The sequence below is a fragment of the Haliotis cracherodii genome, unplaced genomic scaffold (genome assembly GCF_022045235.1).
Source record: "Haliotis cracherodii isolate W230 unplaced genomic scaffold, xgHalCrac1.p SCAF_14, whole genome shotgun sequence".
Classification (NCBI taxonomy): Eukaryota; Metazoa; Mollusca; class Gastropoda; order Lepetellida; family Haliotidae; genus Haliotis; species Haliotis cracherodii.
This window is the reverse complement of record NW_027266269.1, coordinates 25,372,926-25,393,279: the sequence shown is the minus strand read 5'-3', so window position 1 is coordinate 25,393,279 and position 20,354 is coordinate 25,372,926. Positions and strand designations below refer to the sequence as shown.

The window sequence follows — 20,354 nt, the reverse complement described above, 5'->3', positions numbered from 1 at the left end:
CCACTCAGAAACGGGACACAACTTCCTCTATTGATGGGACAGCTTGACCAACAGAAAGCTGGGAACAGTAATCACCATATTGCACTGTAGCCTCACGTCTGTCTCAGGGTGCCACGATGCCGTGTTAATCCTAACACACCATGTCCTGCAAGTTCAAGGTCACCAGGATGCCATGTGTGTCCAAGGTCACAGTGATGCCATGCCGCCCAAAAGAACACTACACTGGCTCCAGGACACCATCCTGGTCCTCACAAAACAGCACCCTTGTCATTGTCCAGAGGCGTTACTCGCTATTTCCAGTCTTATTTGTTGGGGAGTTATTAAAGGAGATTTCATCCATTATGGCGTCTTCCAAAATCACGTCACCGAGGTTACATTTCAGATTTTCAAATTTTGAAATGGCACTCCTAACTTTACCTGCGAGGCAGGGGGGTCTAAAGTTAGAAGAACATCTTCCATAATTTGTAAATCTGACCCACCGTTCCCTCAAGACTAGAAAAACAGTTTCAAACACTCGAGTTGTACCTACATTATGCAAAACCCAAATAATTCAAATAGTCCCTACATTTCAGTGTGAACTGCTCCAATATTATCAAGAGAGGCTCTGCTTTGCCCCGGATGTCCCATAACAGCAAAGATCTAGCATGTCACCTCACGGCAACACTGATCAAGAGACACCACTGGATGCATCTGACCAGTCTCAACTAGATCTGACCAGTCTCAACTAGATCCAACCAGTGTGGGACGAAGGGGGAATCCAGGTCTCTCTAGCAAAAAGAATATATGTTGCACCTGGCCCATTCAAACAAACATGTCAAACTTGTTACAAAATCACAGTTACACTATTGAACAATAGGACACTGGCACAGAAAAAGATCCTGCTTCCTATAATGAACAAGTCCATGGTTGCGACACAAGAGTTGACAAAGAGAGATAACGCTAGGCACTAGTTGTTGGTAGTTATTCTGGGATTGAACTAGGTCAATTAAAGTAACATCGCATTATCACTAACATATATACCACAATACAAAGATGGGTGATTATGTTTCTCTCAAAACGTAGTTGAGGTCCGAGACAATTTTGACATTACTGTTCAGGAGGTTATTTAAATTGAATTACATGGGTTTCAAAACAGTGTCCTATTTTCCACACTACATTTTGGCAATGGCAACAAAAGTGGGCAGTGTAAAGGGACACAACTCTGTAGAACTATGTAAGGGAGACAACTGTTCCCCTTGCAATCACAAACAGCTAGTTAAACAATGAAATCAACACACAGGCTGCTACCGAAGCCATGGGACCTATCACTCAATCACCAGAAGTAAGCCACAAATACAGGATGCATTCCATGAAGAAACATCAGTCATGATCAAATGATGCGAGTTGTAGAAAGCCACACACAAGTCGGTTCAGGCAGCACAAATGGAAAACAAGCTGTATCCTAAGCATTGTTTCAACCATTTTTCCAAAACCCAAAAGTCTCAAGAAACCAAACGCTGGGAGAGGACAAAGGAGCATCCTTTCTCAGATACAAAAATCTCAAATATCGTCCACAAATCGAAAGGGACTCTGGCAACTGAACAGACTTGTGTGCGGTGTTACAGAGTACATACAATACCATTCCTCCCAAGGTGACAAGTGGTAACAGGGCTATATTCCAGTGGCTTAGTTGAGCACATCATGTGAATGTTCCGTGTAGAAAAGTCGCTACTTACCTTCCACCTGTTACGAGTAATTATTCTAAAACGGGACACAATCACTCAGCCTCCCACAGACATGAAGAAGGTATTTATATATTTATACACAAATGTATCAAGTTGAATCGCTGTACATGCATGAAGCTCTCTCCCGGCTTGTGTTAAACACAGGTACACACACCGTGTACAGACATCTAATGATTGGAGGAGTCTACAGGTGGCACACTTCACCGAACGAATTAAATCTACCTTCTTATGCAATTGCAAAAGTTAAAATACAGCCATGTGTATCACATCTCCATGACAACAGTCGGCCTGGTGAAGATGTACAAGCTCTCCGTGACAACAGTCGGCCTGGAGAAGATGTACAAGCTCTCTGTGACAACAGTCGGCCTGGAGAAGCTGTACAAGCTCTCCGTGACAACAGTCGGCCTGGAGAAGATGTACAAGCTCTCCGTGACAACAGTCGGCCTGGAGAAGCTGTACAAGCTCTCCGTGACAACAGTCAGCCTGGAGAAGATGTACAAGCTCTCCGTGACAACAGTCGGCCTGGAGAAGCTGTACAAGCTCTCCGCGACAACAGTCGGCCTGGAGAAGCTGTACAAGCTCTCCGCGACAACAGTCGGCCTGGAGAAGCTGTACAAGCTCTCCGCGACAACAGTCGGCCTGGAGAAGCTGTACAAGCTATCCGCGACAACAGTCGGCCTGGAGAAGCTGTACAAGCTCTCCGCGACAACAGTCGCCCTGGAGAAGCTGTACAAGCTCTCCGCGACAACAGTCGGCCTGGAGAAGCTGTACATATGGTTTGAGGGTGACAATTTTGTCTAGTCCAAAGGCAATTGCGTAAATTTGAAAAAGTCTTGACTTACAGTAATTCACATACAGAAGCAACTCAGGGCTCACGACATTCATGCTGGATTAATTCTGATATAAAATGTACACACACATACAAATGCTCAGGTTTTCAAATTCGTCTGAATTCAGCTCTGATGAAACCAATTAGAAACACTACTACGTACAACAGAAATACACAAGTCATCATACACGCAAAGAACATATAGTAGGGAGTTGTCAGCATAGATATTAGTTCATGTGAAAATTTGAATTCGGTAATCAGTACAAAAAGAACCATCTAACTAGTTTAAGTAGGACGAGTCCATTTGGAAAACACCTGTCATTCGAAGTCTCGAAGATTTATAAACGTTACCTCGATTTGGATACTTTACACCAACCGTAATAACGTCATCAAAAGTACGAAAAAAATTAAGTCAATTTTAAGTATGAACGGGATTAAATAGCCAAAGTTAAACGACCCATCTTGATAAGGCTTAGTAGATTGCACAATGGAGGTATTGTTACTGGATGTGCTACCAGCTACTTTATTCTAACCCATGCATGCTGGTGACTTTTTGCCTAGAGTCAGAAACTGACCTAAGTGAATTTCTCAGAGTCTGTATGCTGCCTTATAGCTTTGATAAGCCAGTAGAAAGAATGCAGGCTTGTGGTCATAACTGTGTGTGCTCTGTGCCTATTTCACCCATTAAGTCCTTCCTCCTGTATCGGCTGTCGGATCTACAGGGAGACAAACACCTCAATAAAGGCCACATGCACACACACTCATACAACACATCCAGTAGTCAAGGGGCACAACTCTAATTGCACATGCATACGTATACATACATTACAAATTTCATTTGGCAAGGATTGTCTCCCTTTCAAACTATTATCTCCCCTTCCCCCTTTTCAACAATGGAAAATAACATAGAAGCAAACATGCCATTTCAAACTCTAGCCTTGGCATAAAATGATCTTTTCGAAATTTCAAACTAATTCTATCAAAGTAAAAACGTCAAAGGGAGACAACTCTCATCCAAACACACAATAAGTCTAGGATATATGAATATCTTGTGATACGAAGCAATATCAGTTTCTTTCAAACCAAAAATTATTGACAAAAATTGCTATCACTGGTTTTCCACCAACTGCTAGAGCAGTCAATGACTGTAGAAACAGCAGCCTGTGGCAGTATTGAAGTGTTGAGCCATGGTCTGTCAACACACGGTCTGCAGACAGCCACTAGCCTTGGTCTTCTGGTCAATGGGGTAGGCTCGGACAACAGGGGGACGTTGCACCTCTCCTTCATCGTGTATCATTAGCCCAGGACACAGTCAATTGTTAAATGCCAGATACAGCCATTTTCAAAATGTAAGCATAAAATGCCGGTCACAAGACAAATAATTGGGTTTGAGTCACTCATGCGAATCCTGTCCAAAGGGTACTCCTTCCAGCACATATTTCCTGGAGAGCCCTGGACGCCGGTCAACTTGGTCAGTGCTAGATCAACTACACAGCCCCAAAGTCCTTCGGTTCTGACTCCACAGGCGTGAGACAAGATGCTCCACGAGGCACCCATGTGCTGAATCAGACCTTCTTGGGATATCTCCACGGCGATAAACCATCATAATTACAATAATAGTAATAATAATAATTATTATAATCAAATTCACCATAATAATTATAAACATTCACACATCTGGACATCAAAATATTAACACTACTTTTCTTACACATAGAGGGTCAATATGTATCAAAAGCGAATAACAGCCTGTTAGATCCAGGTGGTATGAAAATTGTGGCAGCACAGTTATACATAAGAACTTTTCACACAACAATTACTATACAGTCCTCTTTTGCACATACATTATCATTCTCATGGTCAGTAGTGATCAGTGTTTGCAATCTAAGTGCTCGGAGAAATACACCACAGAAAAGGTAATGTCCAATTTCAGTAATTTGACCTACACTGACCCTGTTCACGACAGTGAACAAGGCGGAGGCTAGTTAGAAAGGTAAACAAAACTGGTTGCTGGTGTATTGCTCAGAGCACGCAGCCACTGGGGAGTTGTACTTAGATATAAACACAAGCTGACACCACAAACATAAGAAGTTGACACATTTTCCGTTAAGGAACAAACACAAGTGTTGTCCACTGTTAAAAGCTATGTACAATTTTCTGTACCTACAAGTGGGAACTGTACGACGTGCAGGCGTCGTAGACGATCCGTACTGTGGCCCTGTATACACCTTCAGAGGGACAAAGTCAGTATGTATTTCACGTCTTCCTCCTCTGTGAACTTGTTACCATGACGACACAGGAGGTCGACCTCCCACATGCCTGCAAGCCCTTCTAAATGATCCTGGGCCCTCTGCTGAGCAGTTTCACCTCGGTGTGGACTCACAAATAAACATGCCCTTCAAGTAAATTTCAGTGCCAGCTAGACAGCTGGAAATAGATCAGTCGCACTTAAAAACAGTCGCTAAGTGCGACTGGCCCGCTCTCCTTTCTCCCTCCCCCTCTTTGACATTTCCTGGATCGTACCTTCAGTCCGTGAGATGACGACCCCAGCTGGGTAAGAAAGAGGTGGTTGTGTTGTTGAATTATCAAAATGGCAGAAAGTTGTCCATGGTTTTGTATTCAACAACAATAACAACAGATGCTGCCACTTAGCGTCTGCCAGTCAGACGGGGTGTCACACGTGGCTTGCAATCAGGTGGAAACAAAAAAATTGTGACAGAGGAAGAAAACAGGTTGAATGAAGGTTGACTGATACTCTGGCGCGGATCCTGGGCGAGTGGTAGTTCTGTGCTGTCGGAGAAAGCCAAAACCCCACTACACGATGCTACATGGCTTCAAAACCTCATTCCCATCCCCTCCCTCCCTCCCCAGCCCATGTTCCAAGCCTAACAGTCTCCATGCGTCAAACTGGTAACGTGGTCATCCTCTGACTGGGACAGTAGATAATATCACAAACATCCATCTATATTGATGATGATGGCAAGTGCGAGAGAGATACAGAGATAGACGCTTGTCACAGATCATCTGCGATCACAATGTACGCACAGGAATCAATCGTTTCAAGGTAGGGGGGGGGAGGGGGGGACTGTGCAGGTCAAAGGAGACTTGACGTAATGGCGACACCAGTAGTACTGGCTGAATCAACTGCATCATGAATCGATCAGCGATCAAGGACACTTTCACAAAAAGACGTTAATTGCCAACTTTAAGCTGCCCGGTTCAACCCGTCTTCAGACCAGATTGTACTCCTTCAGATTCAACTGAAGTATGGTGTCTTTCACCGCCGCAAATACAAATCGGATGTTCTCCGTATCTGAAACAAAGGTGGACAAATTAGGAACAACTCTTACATCCCATCAGGGCTCAGCTCCGGCAAACAATCTCAGCATCTATGCCTGCGATTTTGTAACGAGATGGTGTGTGAGTGAGTGAGTCTTGTATTATGCTGCTTTTAGCAATATTCCAGCAATATCACAGCGGGGGACACCAGAAATGGGCTTCACACATTGTACCCATGTGGGGAATCGAAACCCGGGTCTTCAGCGTGATGAGCGAACGCTTTAACCACTAGGCTACCCCACCGACACTTGTATCCAGATAAAATAATATTTTCAGCTACAAAAGCAGATGCATTTATATTATTTATAACTATGAGTCTCAATTCCTTTTTTTAAGAAAAACACCTTGCAACAATGCAATTTTTATGGCAGGCAAATTCATTTTTTTAATCGATACCCTGGCGCATAATTATTTCTTTCGGTCCCTAAGATCAACTTGAGGAACAGGTTCAGAGATCGATCTGTTTTGACAGTAATAGGACAGGTACCAGACTAAATAAAATAATAGTCTTGATTCTCAGCACCACCCGCATCATCATAAAGTCTGCTGCACATCGTTTTTATTTCCATTTTCCAAAAAATATAAAAATCATAATACTTTAACACAATGTACAAAATATATGGAAAATGGAAACAAAATGAAACGTGCAATGAACTTTATGATCATGTGGGCAGCCCCATATTTACGGTTTTAAGCACCCCAAACTAACTTCTTGACCAATACCCTACCAAGTGACCCTACCAATACCAAATATTTACATGAAGTTCATATTTTCTTGTCCACATTATAATTCACAGAAAACAGAAGCATAGTGGAATTGTATAACTGTCCAGCGACCATATTGAAAATATATAACATTTTAATATCACTGAGCCCATGCCTATGGCCAATGTCGAGGACAGAGTACAAGCGACAGAACAAGGCTCACCTGTAGCACAGGTGAAGTGCGAGTAGATTATTTTGTCCGGGTCAGGGTTGAGCTCCACAAACATTTTAAGAATGAACTCGCGTGCTGCACCAGCATCTTTCTTTGGACCTGAAACACAACAGTAAAGCATGAGTGATGTGCCTAACCAAATGTAGTTCGTTCTCGTTGACAAATATTATAGGTGGGTTGATTGTGAACCAGTCCATGATGCTTCAATTTTGATATAAATTGAGCAAAATAAAACTGACAGAAAATGTACACATACAGAGCTCCAGATAAGCTGTGTATATGCATGAAATACGCATCAGAAATGCAGAAAAACACAGTAAAATATAATCCAAGCGTATCAAATACGCAACGAACATTACAGATACGCTACAAAAATATAACTTGTGCGTATCATCAAAATATTGTGAAGTAACCCTGCGTATTCGATTAGCAAATCAGCAACTTATTTTGAAATTATAACGGGCATTCCGTCAACCTTGCAAAACTCCACGATGACAGTTACATCATGATCATTTGCCATCACACTTACTTGTGGAAGTATCGTGGTATTTTTGAGTCGTATAAAGCTCTCGAACCCACACGAAACCAGTTTGCAGGGACTAGATGAATAGTGTTTTTAAATATTTAACTTAAATACCCACATGTGTCAAAACTAGTGGGTAAAAGATATCTGAATACGCAGATAGAATTTCTGATACCCAATGATTTTAAAATGCATGGGTAAAATACCCACAACCTTAAAGGCTTATCTGGAGCTCTGCCCACAGTTAAATATTTTTGTCGACCAGCAGGGCCAGCTACTCCTTCATATAGCTGGAACATTTATTCCATGAAAAACAGAAACTTTAAGAATGAGAGAAATACCAAAGAGGTCTCGGGACTAGCTTAAAAAATAATTTGGTTTTCTAAGGCTGTGATAATAGTCCATGTGATGGTTTAACACCACCTTGAGCAGCATTTCTGTTAGGGCTGAAACGGGTAACTCGGGTCGTGTGGGTACTGAGAAGGACCTGGATACCCACAGGACTAACTGGATCTGTGGTTAATCACGTGCTATATTGTTTAATGACAAAAGTTATCTAGAACTCTATGGTTACACCACAAGGCACTAGTGTTCGCATTTCTTTCTGACTGTGCACCTTCCTTCTGACCTTTATAGGTTTGAATAAATATAATACTTCAGTCAACTTAAGTGTGTGCATGACCAGATCATTTTATACGTGTATACATTTTGCCAAGGCTACGGTCAACTATTCCCAATTGGACATTTTGTAGCCAACTCTTGAGACTTACCATGGGTACTCGGGTAGAGTCAGGTAATAACATGGTGGCTACCTGGGTAGAAAATTTGGACTAATCCCAGCACTAATTTCAGTTACTAAACAACTGTCATGTTGGAGTGAGTGAGTGAGTGAGTGAGTGAGTGAGCGAGCGAGCGAGTTGGGTTTATCGACGCTTTTAACACTTTTCCAGTCATATAGAGGTATGTCAGCTTCATGTGGGAGGAAAGCCCGAAGTGATGCAGGTCTCAGATGTTTACAACTTCGGTGAAACCTACGAGCATGGGTATGGTGCTGACAAACCTAGAAATATAATCGAGGCGAATCAGGATTCAAACCCACAATCATAGGTGTCTGGCATGCCCAAGGGACGCAACTCTGCATAGCGAATCGCTGCGCCTTAGACAACTGGTCCCTGTGCCCCCATCATGTTGGGGGCAAGCCCTATTTTATGATGGTAAAGGCTATCATCCCGCACCATTGTGAAACCTGTCATGCTGTTTACAAATTACAAATAAGTGTGCTACCTGACTGTCGAACGGCAAAAATAAAAGCGTTGGTAGTATGTGTCGGGGTACCCCTATGGCTAAGAAAATATTTCACAAGCGACCATTGTTACCATAGTTACGGTCATGTGAAATAAAAAATGTATATTATCATAAAAATACAAACAGTCCCCACTTGTCTGTTCCCCACTCTTCAGGCAAGATTATTTTATAAATCATTAACTGTTGGACATAATGGGTGCCTACTGACGTCATAGTGAACTTGACGTAGCGCCTACCTTCTGAAAGCCAAATATTATATTTACCCGTTTCCATATATATACACAAAAATGAGGTAAATGTTCACTCGGTGTACATGTAATAAAAAATAAAATAATAAAGTCCACCATCTTCTTTATATCAGTTTCAGACATAGTACTTTCGCCGTCTCATGACAGCTCTTCAGTGGAACTGACAATGACATATAATGATGTCATACTTATGATGACGTCATAAATTACAACTCTAGAATGTATTAATAGATTTGTCATTTCAATCGTTAATGTTGCACTGTTACTTTACAAATACTGTATATTTAATTCAAATGTCTCCCTACAATTGTTAAATTACTTGCTGTCGTCGCTGGAGTGTGTAAATACATTATGACGTCACAGTTGTAATTTATGATGTCATCATAAGTATGACATCATTATATGTCATTGTCAGTTACACTGAAGAGCTGTCATGAGACAGCGAAAGTACTATGTCTGAAACTGATATAAAGAAGATGATGGACTAACATGGACTTTATTATTTTATTAAATAAATAAATAAATAAATAAATAAATAAATAAATAAATAAATAAGGAGAGCAAATGATGTATCATTATTACTTGAGACACTGTTTCAGACAACTATGGATGAATTAATACCAGGTACTGTCCATACACAAAACAGCACTTGGCCATTTCATATTATCTCATTAAAAAAAAATGCTTTACTATCAAAATCAGAATAATTACATCAATTCTAACCCAGACTTAATTTATTTCCACAGCTGTTCATAGCAGGATAGACAGAGTTACCTCCCTTCCCCTATGCCTTGCATCACAGAATGACGACATACCTCATTAACATAGAAAATGCTAACATAGGGACGGACAGAGTTACTTCCCTTTGACTAATGTATCCAAGATGACAGAATCAGCTGTATGAAGACCATGAGCAAGAAATTTACATATTTATAGATTGTGACTTAGTTTAGTTTTGTTCTTTTCAGTTTGAGAATGTTCAACATATTCATCCACTGTTTAAAAAAAAGTAAATGCAGAACTTTTTGCAATCATGTGAACTACCTATTCTGGTCAGAACAATACAATGACGTTACTTCACTATTCATTTCTTCAATGATTTTATCACACAAAAATTTATTTCTGCTACAAAATGAAAAATGTAACTCTTCACCCTAAAAATGAGGAATGAATCTGTATTTCAGAAGGATATGGCTTGCATTTATATTATATAACCAACGCTGCACTTATCTCAATATAACAATTCAAATGATATCAACTGAGTCTGACCACCCAATCCAATTAGTCACCTCGAATGGCAAGTATAGCTTGGTTGGTTTGTTGTTTTACACCTCACTCAGCAATATTCCAGCTATATGAAGGGGGTCTATAAATAATCGCGTCTGGACCAGACAATCCAGTGATTAATAATATCATGAACATCGATCCACGCAATTGGGATCGATCACATGCATCAACCAAGTCAGCGAGCCTGACCTGCCGATCCCGTTAGTCGCCTTTTACGACAAGCATGGGATGCTGAAGACCTATTCTACCCCGGAATCTTCACAGGTTGGCAAGTATAGGTAGCTGGGGACCTATATTCTTATCCAGAATCCCCATGGGTGACCTTCAAAGGTAACACGTGCCGAAAGACCCATCTTAAACTCCGGGAGGTAGTATACTAAAGTATATAATGACAGAATCTCACCTGAGTGTCTTATGATATCAAATATATCAACGAGTGTTGATATATTTGAAATCAAAAGACATGAGGGTGAGATTTTATTTAACATCCAACATCATTCTTCAAAAAATTTCAGTTTGTAGACAGTAATTAGCTGTGTCTTCAGTGTAAAAAAGTACTGCTAACAGCTTCAGTAGCAGAGCCATTACTGATGTCATTTGATTGTGACGTCACAATGGTCTGCAAAGCATTGTGATGCAATTTCATTGCAGCGATATCTACAGTGTAGATATCGCTTGATTTCATCCAAGCGATATCTCCTGTGGGAGCCAGTTTTGGATGATAAAATGATATCAAATATATATATACAAGTTGAAAGAGGTGAGGTGATATGGGGTTTAATGTCACGTCAAAGAATACTACACTTATAGCGACATGCATGCATGTGTGTGTGTGTGGCTGCTTGTACGAGTCCGGACTGATGCCGATTTATAGTGCTAGCCCACTCAGTTACCACGCCGCAGTTTATCATGAATACCCCACTCAGACACAGTATACTGACTCCGAGCAGACCAGTCCTTGTTTTAGCCCCTTAATGCCGAGTGCCAGACAGGGTAACAACAAGTACCATCTTTTAACGTCTTTTGGAATGACGCGGACGGTGAACCCCGGACCTTCTGCTCTCCAGGCGGACACTCTACCACTGGACCACGGAGGCGGTCACAGCAACCAATGAAGTCACAATACTTTGCAAGGCATTGATGCATTTTCTTTGCAGGATATGTCCTGTGGAAGCCAGTTTTGGAGGGTAAATGTTACAGAACTCACCATCAAACTCAGGGAAGTAGTCGACTAGATGAGAGTGCATAATCTTCTCTTCTAACAGATCCTTCTTATTGAGGAAGAGGATGACGGAGGAGTTCTGGAACCACGGGTAGGTGATAATCGTCCGGAACAATGCTTTCGATTCCTCCATCCGGTTCTGGCAAACAAAACAGAACATGTTACACCAATTTGTATATTTTGGGGTTACATACATCAACCAACTTGATAAAATTGTAAACTTTACATTAAATTGTATATTAATATACTTATCCAATCTCACATTATGCAAATCTTCTTAATGCAGCAGTAGAAACTAACAGTTTAAGTCCACTAGTCCGTATAATGATAACGTATAGTAAAACCCATAAAAATGGCAAAAATTTCTACTAGTCCTTAAGATACCTTCACTATTGGGCAAATTGGCAAGGACTACAGGACTAGTGCCAATTTCTAACACTGTAATACCTTATTCCGATCCTGCTTTGTACGTTCATTCGACCCCGGAATTATATGATAAACCTTGGCCAACATGATACAGCTCTGATTTTACAATGTTTCCTACGACTCTTCCTGCAGAGACCATGACGTAATGTGACATTGTTCCAACCATTACATGACATTGGCATCGCTGCCTCGACCACTGCTTGAGAAGCGCACTGATTACACTACGTTGGCTGGGCGTGGGTAGATGACAAGAATTTCCTCGTCAACAAAGTAGATACATCTTTAATACTGTAAAGGCAACGTTTCGGTATAGATCCTGATACCGTTTTTACATAGACTTGCTACTGTCGTTGCGCTACGATCGCCTTGTAGAATGAAACCCTGGACCACAATGTGTTCAATCACGTCACAATGCTCTATGAACAATAAATACAATTGATAGCCTCACCAGAGAAACACTAACTCCTTCTTACCTCACTATCTGATTCTACCAACACTTGATCATATTCACTTAAGGCTACTAAGAACATGATGGACGTCACGTTTTCAAAACAGTGGATCCACTTCCGTCTCTCGGACCTCTGTCCTCCCACGTCAACCATTCTGGAATGAGATGAGATGATTAGGAGATTCCTCCACATGAAAACACATATAGAAGGAAGACATAACCCAAGTCAATGTTTTGGTGATGTGAAGATCGGTCAAACTCATCTACAGTGTAATTAATCAAACAAAAAGAAAACATTTTAAAAAGATGACTACTACAAATTATATTTTTTGTGAAATTGTAAAGAGTGAATAATTTCCTAATATGACCTTGACGTAAAGTGTGAACTTTGCAAGGAAGTTAACAGTGTCATATATATATTTTTTTAATATTTTTTTTTACGGTGCACTTAGCAATATTCCAGCTATATGACAGCGTTCTGTAAATAAATCGAGTCTGGACCAGATAATCCAGTGACTGACATCATGTGCATTGATCTATGCAATTGGGATACGATGACATGGACCAGACAATCCAGTGACTGACATCATGTGCATTGATCTATGCAATTGGGATACGATGACATGGACCAGACAATCCAGTGATTGACATCATGTGCATTGATCTATGCAATTGGGATACGATGACATGCACCAGACATCCAGTGACTGACATCATGTGCATTGATCTATGCAATTGGTATACGATGACATGCACCAACCAAGTCAGCGAGCCTGACCACCTGATCCGTTAGTCACTTCTTAGGACAAGCAAGGGCTGCTGAAGACCTATTCTAACCCAATCTTCACGGGTTCTGTGACATATAAAAGAAACGCACACTAACCCCACATTTTTCATTTGAACACTTTGAAAAAAATTAAAGATTGAACAAATACACATCTTAGAATAAGTTAGATAACCACCGACAAACAAGCATCCATCAAAAAGAGGGTCTCTACTTGGGGTGAAACGATACAGGGAGGTCATGATACGATACCAATCACGATACAATAGTGAATACACATGTTTTCGTCAAATCTCGTGGAAACTTCTTGACTATAAATATTTCAGAGTAGGTTCAAAGGAAAAGGCTAGCCTAGACACGTGTGTGAAAAGGCTATTATTAGTTATGAACTTGAAACGCTTATTACAACAAAATTTGCAGCATTTGACGGACAAAAGTGAGTGAGTGAGTATGGTTTTACGCCGCTTTTAGCAATATTGCAGCAATATCACGGCGGGGGGACACCAGAAATGGGCTTCACACATTGTACCCTTTTCGGGAATCGAACCTGGGTGTTCGGCGTGACTAGCAAACGCTTTAACCACAGGGCTACCTGACCGCTCCTTTGACGGACAAAAAACGCTTGGGGGTCATCAAATAATTTAATTTAGCAAGTGTATCTTTTGTATCGACACAGTAATATATGTATCGTGTATCGTATCGTCACATTAAAACTGCACTGGTGCACTGATGTATCGTTTCACCCCTCGTCTCTACTCACCTAAATATTATACTATCCAAATCAAATGGATATTCTATGATGCCGGTTGTGGGTACTCTCACACGGAGGATGTCGGGTAACGTGGGTAGGTAATCAGTTGCTGCTATTCTGTCCACATTGTTCAGATAGCTGAAACACAGAACACCTCCATTACAGGCTACACATTCTTGTTCCATCAACAGCTTCACAAAAACTGTCAAGCAGTGTTCCATTTGTTTGTTTGTTGTTTAACGCCGCACTCAGCAATATTCCAGCTAAATGACGGAGGTCTGTATATAATCGAGTTTGGAAAAGACAATCTAGTGATTGACATCATGAGCATCGATCCATGTTATTGGGATACAATGACATTCATCAACAAAGTCAGCAAGCCTGACCACCCGATCCAGTTAGACGCCTTTATGACAAGCATTGGTTGCTGAAAACAAGGAATCTTCACAGAACTGAATACTCAGTAACACATGAGGGCTGATGTACCTAACAGAAACATTTTAGAGATTTTGGGGGACATTTTTTTGTCGTGAAGACTGGGCAACGCCATGTCATAAAAATATCCTCAAAAAATATTCTTTGTTCAGTCATCAACTGATTTCAGGACAAATGCTTACTGCTCACCCATGAACTATTAACTTTTGAAAGACAAAATACTTTGTGATGAACTCAACATAGGTTTCAAAAATGATCACAGGTCATTGATTATTGTGAATCTACAAAGGCACAGTTCATATTCTTCAGATAATACTCTTAGCAATACACAAACATCAAAGTAAATATGGGGGTTCAAAATATGTGCAGTTTCAGGACTTGTTTCCAGAGAGGGCATTGCTAGATTTTGGCAAACTTCCAAATCAAAGATTGCCACAAAACATGAGCTAATGAATCAGTTAATATTTGCAGGTGACAAGTTTAATGTAGCATGACCTGTTTTTGCTCAAGGAAAAGATATTTCTGATATGTTAGCTGTTGAACGCCACACTCAGCAATATAAACATAGCTCGGTTTGACAATCCAGTGATTGATATTGTGAGCAAAGATCCATGTCAGGTTAAGATGACATGCTATCAACTAAGTCACCGAGCCTGACCACCCTATCCATTAGGTCGCTGTAGCTGGCAAAGGATATTAAAATATTTGGGGTAGTAACTCAGGTGGGCTCGTTGACTGAGCACTGCTCATATCGAACAGTTCCGTGTTTGACAGTGGTTCTACTCACTATTTAGCAGAGTCGGTGAGCTGGTATTCTCGACGTCTGTCATAACACTCCTGGATGCCTTGGTCTGCCCACAGACACTTGATAGCTTCCACATACTGGGGCTCGAACGTTGTCACCGTCTCGTAGTCAACATTTCGGATCATAATTGCATTATCCTGAAAATAAGAGGGCATGTTTAGTGTCATCTGCACTGCTTTCAATTACTGGTAGGTATGGCAGTGCACACCTGCTTGCAAAATGTTTGAGGAGTGTCTGATACACCTCAAATTGTTTCTTTGTTTGTTGTTTAAAGCTCCACTCAACATTATTCCAACTATATGACGGCGGTCTGTAAATAATAGAGTCTTGACCAGATAATCGCCTCTTACGACAAGCATACTCGCCGCTTTTTACGGCAAGCATGGGTTGCTGAAGACCTATTCTACCCAGGATCTTCACGGGTGGCCATATGTGTGCCTCATATTCACTCACTACCTGACACAGTGCCATACACGCCATACCAGCTTCATGCTCATATTGATAATTAATGGACAGAATGAAGAAAATCACTACAAATCACAAAAAAATGAAACTTTATCCAGTGATTGATATCATGAGAATCGATCCACACAATTGGGATCGATGACATGCATCAACCAAGTCAGCGAGCCTGACCGCCTGACCGCGTTAGTCATCTCTACGACAAGCATAGTTGCCTTTTACGACAAGCAAGAGTTGCTGAAGACCTATTCTACCCTCGATCTTCATGGGTCACATGCACTGGGCCAAGGTGGTGTTCTTGACATGCGAGTACTAAAACCAGACATCAGCCTGGTGACCTAACACCTTAACCTCTTGGCCCCTGTCCACCCCTTAAGTTTTGTTTGTTTGCTTGTTGTTTAATGCTCACTCAGGAATATTCCAGGTATATGCCGGTTGTCTGTAAATAATCGAGTCTGGACCAAACAATCCAATAATTGACACGAGCATCAGTCCAAGGAATTTTGATACGATGATATGCATCAACCAACTCAGCGAGCATGATCACCTGATTGCCTCTTACGACAAGCATGGGTTGTTACAGACATATTTAACCCAGATCTTCATGGGTGCCACTGACAGGACATGGCTATTGCAAATCAGCTGTCTGTACTTGACAGATGAATGTGAAGAATCTTGGTGCAGGTTAAACAGCCTGGGAACAGTCAGTCATCCTGCACATATGCTACAGTTTGTCACCCTAAAGACGGCCCTGTCAGCTGTCTTCAACATTAACATACATCATCATTCTTCCACAACATCTACAACTTCCTTCTTGTCAACTGACTCAGGAATTTGGACATATTTAGGACAGGATTAAAGTTTCTTCTTAAAACAGAAAATACTTTTATCCACATGGTCACTTAGTACTCATCAAGTCAAATATATCATATTAGATCTTATAGTTTCAAACTTGAGTCACAGTGAAATTAATATTGTTTGTCCGTTGCTTAAAGTTGCACTGGTCTGTAATAATCTAGTCTGGACCTGACAATCCAGTGATTGACAGCCTCAGTGTCATTCTATGTCATTGGGAAATGATGACATCATAAAACAGCAAGGCTGAACTCTCAATAACCTCTGCTGTGGGATTGATAAATCACCCAACACCCAAAAACATTATGTAGCCATTTCAACAGTGGCATTGGAACAATGAGTGGGTTTGGTTTAACTCGGCATTCAACAGTATTTCAGTTTTTTCAAAGCATGTCAGCATTATGTCGGAGTTCAATGTTTTGTTTGTTTGTTTGTTGTTTAACGCTGCACTCAGCAATATTCCAGCCATATGACGGCAGTCTGTAAATATTCGGGTCCGGACCAGGTAATCCAATGATTGATATCATTAGCATCGATCCACACAATTTGGATACGATGACATGCATCAACCAAGTCAGCGAGTCTGACCACCTGTTAGTGGTCTCTTACGACAAGCATGGGTTGAAGAACTTTTCTAACCCGGATCTTCACGGGGAAGCTTGATGTGATACAGGTCTCAGATGTTTACCACTTTGGCAAAACCCACTGGCATGGTTTGACAACTGTTTAAACGAAATGGCTGAAAGTGGGATTTGAAGCCACAATCACTGTTTCCAGTGGGCTCAAAGGAGGCAACTGTATAAAATATATAAAATTGCTGTACAACGGTTAAAGGGAACTCATGCAAGTAAAACAATGCCACTTACGGTCTGATTATTTACTGAGTTCACATCTCTGTAAGCAATCTTTAGAGTCTCCATAGCCCTGATCATGGCATTCATAGCCATGAAGATATTCTGGTACACAATTTTGATGAAGGTGCGCTTGTCATCGTCAGAGTAGCCTGCGCCATGGATAATTCGCATCTGTTTTATGAAGGTACTCTTCCCTGACTCTCCTGTCCCTGTGAACACAAACATGACACACAATTAGTCACAGAATCAAAAACATGGATCTGTTCATTATTATTGCACTTATATTTTGTTCGTTTGTTGCTTGCTAGACACCACACTCAGCAATATTCCAGCTATATGTCAGTCTGTAAATAATCGAGTCTGGACCAGTCTGGACAATCCAGTGATTGATATCATGAGCATCGATCCACGCAATTGCGATATGACATGCATCAACCATGTCAGCGACCCTGACCACCTGATCCCATTAGTCGCCTCTTACAACAAGCATAGTCGCCTCTTACGGCAAGCATGGGTTGCTGAAGACGTCTTCTTACCCAGGTCCTCTGGGTCTGCACTAGTATAGCAATGTATATGTGTGCGGGTAAATGCATTTCTGTACCATCACAAACAAATGGGAATGGCAGTGTCTGAAATAATTTTAAAACCCCAAAAGACAGTCGGCCTAGTGACACATAAGTGTTGCCTGCCAATCTTCAAAATTATTGAGATATTATAAATATTGAAAAATCATAAATATGAGAGACAAATCGCTTCATGATTCAGCTCAAATAATGCAAACAACTACCAGAGTCTACAAGGAGTTATAATAAAACAGAATACGTAAGTAGTCATAAATTTATCGACAAGACTTTCGATCAGGTGAAGGAATAGTGATTAACATCAGCAGAATTCATCTGATAAATTGGGACACAATGACATGCATCAATCAAGTCAGAACGCCTATCCGAACCCATTAGTCGTCATGACAAGCAATGGTTGTTGAAGGCCAATTGTAAGGCGGAGCTTCACCGGTCAACCTTTTACTGCACAGAATCAACACTACACCTATCCTAAATGTTCGGGGAGCAGGGTATGAGTAGCGCCAGTTGTTCGCCCATCCTACAACACAACAATCAGCCCACAGCTTTCTCTGTTTGTCTTGACAAGGTGGGCAACACAGTAAGGTAAACTACCAATGACTTGACACATCACAGTTTAGGATCGGTTTGGACCTAAAGCTAAAAACTAACTGCAATATTTCATATAATGAGTGAGTGAGTGAGTATGGTTTTACGCCGCTTTTAGCAATAATCCAGCAATATCACGGCGGGGGACACCAGAAATGGGCTTTACACATTGTACCCATGTCGGGAATCGAACCCGGGTCTTCGGCGTGACGAGCGAACGCTTTAACCACTAGGCTACCAGACCGCCCCTTCACATAATGGGTTTCACATGCTGTTCTCGAAGAGAATCCTCACTGGTATAATAACGGTAACGCTATTTTTCAGGGCTTTATCATTTGCAGAAGCATAAGGCCTTCCATTAACTGCCCGACGAAGGAAAAGACCAAGGGCTTCAGCAAATGATAATGCCCTGAAAAATAATGTTACTGTTATTATAGCTAAAATGGATGGAATTTTTTATCAAATAAAAAGAAACAACAATATCGGGTTTGAAACAGTTACTGCAATCAACACGAATGTCACTGACCCACTTTTCAAAATATGGAAACTTCATAGAACAAACCAGATGACGTCACTATTGAACGTGACGTTACCTATCCTGTGACGTCACCTATCCTATGACGTCACCTAACAACGGCCGTGATAATGGCCCGTCGTCAAGCAATATGAGGGTATTATCAAGTTACAGTGGCCCGCTCATTTCTGATAACATGCGGGCGGTTTAATGATAATTCTATCCATTTTAGCTATAAAACTAGGTATCCCATATCTTGTAAATTAAAAAAATGTTTACATTTTTTTTTTAAATAGGTACCCCATCACCCCCAAGATGTAAACCCATTTTTAAAATATTTTAAATAAAGACGAGGGCACTGTACATGCTGTAAGCATGATGAATGTTCGGCCAACTATATATGTCATAAAATGTAAAACTATATATGTCAAATATGTCCTAAGGTGATCTGCCTCTAGCAAAATGCCTGCATTGTGAAGGATACATATTTGTATGTAGCTGTAAATTGACAGATATAGTGACATGTAATCAACCAAGTCAGCGAGCCTGACCACCCGATCCCGTTAGTCGCCTCTTACGACAGGCATAGTCGCCTTTTACGGCAAGCATGGGTTGCTGAAGACCTATTCTACCCCGGACCTTCATGGTTCAGCGAGCCTGACCACCCGATCCTGTTAGTCGCCTCTTACGACAGGCATAGTCGCCTTTTACGGCAAGCATGGGTTGCTGAAGACCTATTCTACCCCAGAATCTTCACAGGTCACATGAAGGAAATAATTATCAAGTAGGGAAACATATCGATACAAAACATATTTCCACAGCAGATTTGAGCACACAAAAATGACCACTATGGCTCTCAAGACTATGGCATCCCCAGAATCCATCACTGTGAAAATCCATCAATCCTCATCAACAAGCTTCACATGATCAGCATATCTCCGTTTCATTGAAGCATATCTGAATGCATCTTCCCGAGGCAAGAGAGTTAACTGACTATGAAAGTCCAGTTTCCACCCTTGCCGAGCTAGTACTCATGGTAATGAAAAAAAAACTGTTTTGCTGGATTTAATAATCGACACAAAGCATTACGCAGATGTAAATACGAAATAAGAAAACAACTGGAAAAGTTTTAGTCTGGATGTGCTAGTTTTATCTCAGTGCTCCATACAAAATGTACTTTACAGGAGGTAATTTGTAGGCACTTTCAACATTCAAAAATAAAACTAAGTCCAAATTGACATGGCAGAAACTGGCTATAGGCATTATGCAAATTAGCCTTGGAAAAAAGTTATCAAAACAACAATAAAAATAACAGCTATGTTTATGTACATAATAATAATGACATGTAAGTTGTTGTTTGAGAAGGGAATATGTTACTTTTACGTTCTGATATTTTGACGATGATTCACTATCCCACAATGCCACTGACAAATCACT

The 20,354-nt window shown here is 40.9% G+C and overlaps 1 protein-coding gene across 1 annotated transcript in view; it reads right to left on the bottom strand.

The window, feature by feature from the left end:
- Positions 1-5,420: 5,420 nt before the first annotated feature.
- Positions 5,421-20,354, bottom strand: part of LOC139461143 (guanine nucleotide-binding protein G(q) subunit alpha) — a 35,281-nt gene continuing 20,347 nt past the window's right edge. The window contains exons 3-9 of the mRNA XM_071242689.1: positions 17,247-17,443; positions 15,046-15,200; positions 13,833-13,961; positions 12,314-12,443; positions 11,400-11,553; positions 6,821-6,928; positions 5,421-5,866 (exon numbers count right to left, since the gene is read on the bottom strand). Of these exons, the coding sequence (XP_071098790.1) occupies positions 5,784-5,866; positions 6,821-6,928; positions 11,400-11,553; positions 12,314-12,443; positions 13,833-13,961; positions 15,046-15,200; positions 17,247-17,443 (956 nt within the window). The 3' untranslated portion in view covers positions 5,421-5,783. The remainder of the gene's footprint in view (positions 5,867-6,820; positions 6,929-11,399; positions 11,554-12,313; positions 12,444-13,832; positions 13,962-15,045; positions 15,201-17,246; positions 17,444-20,354) is intronic.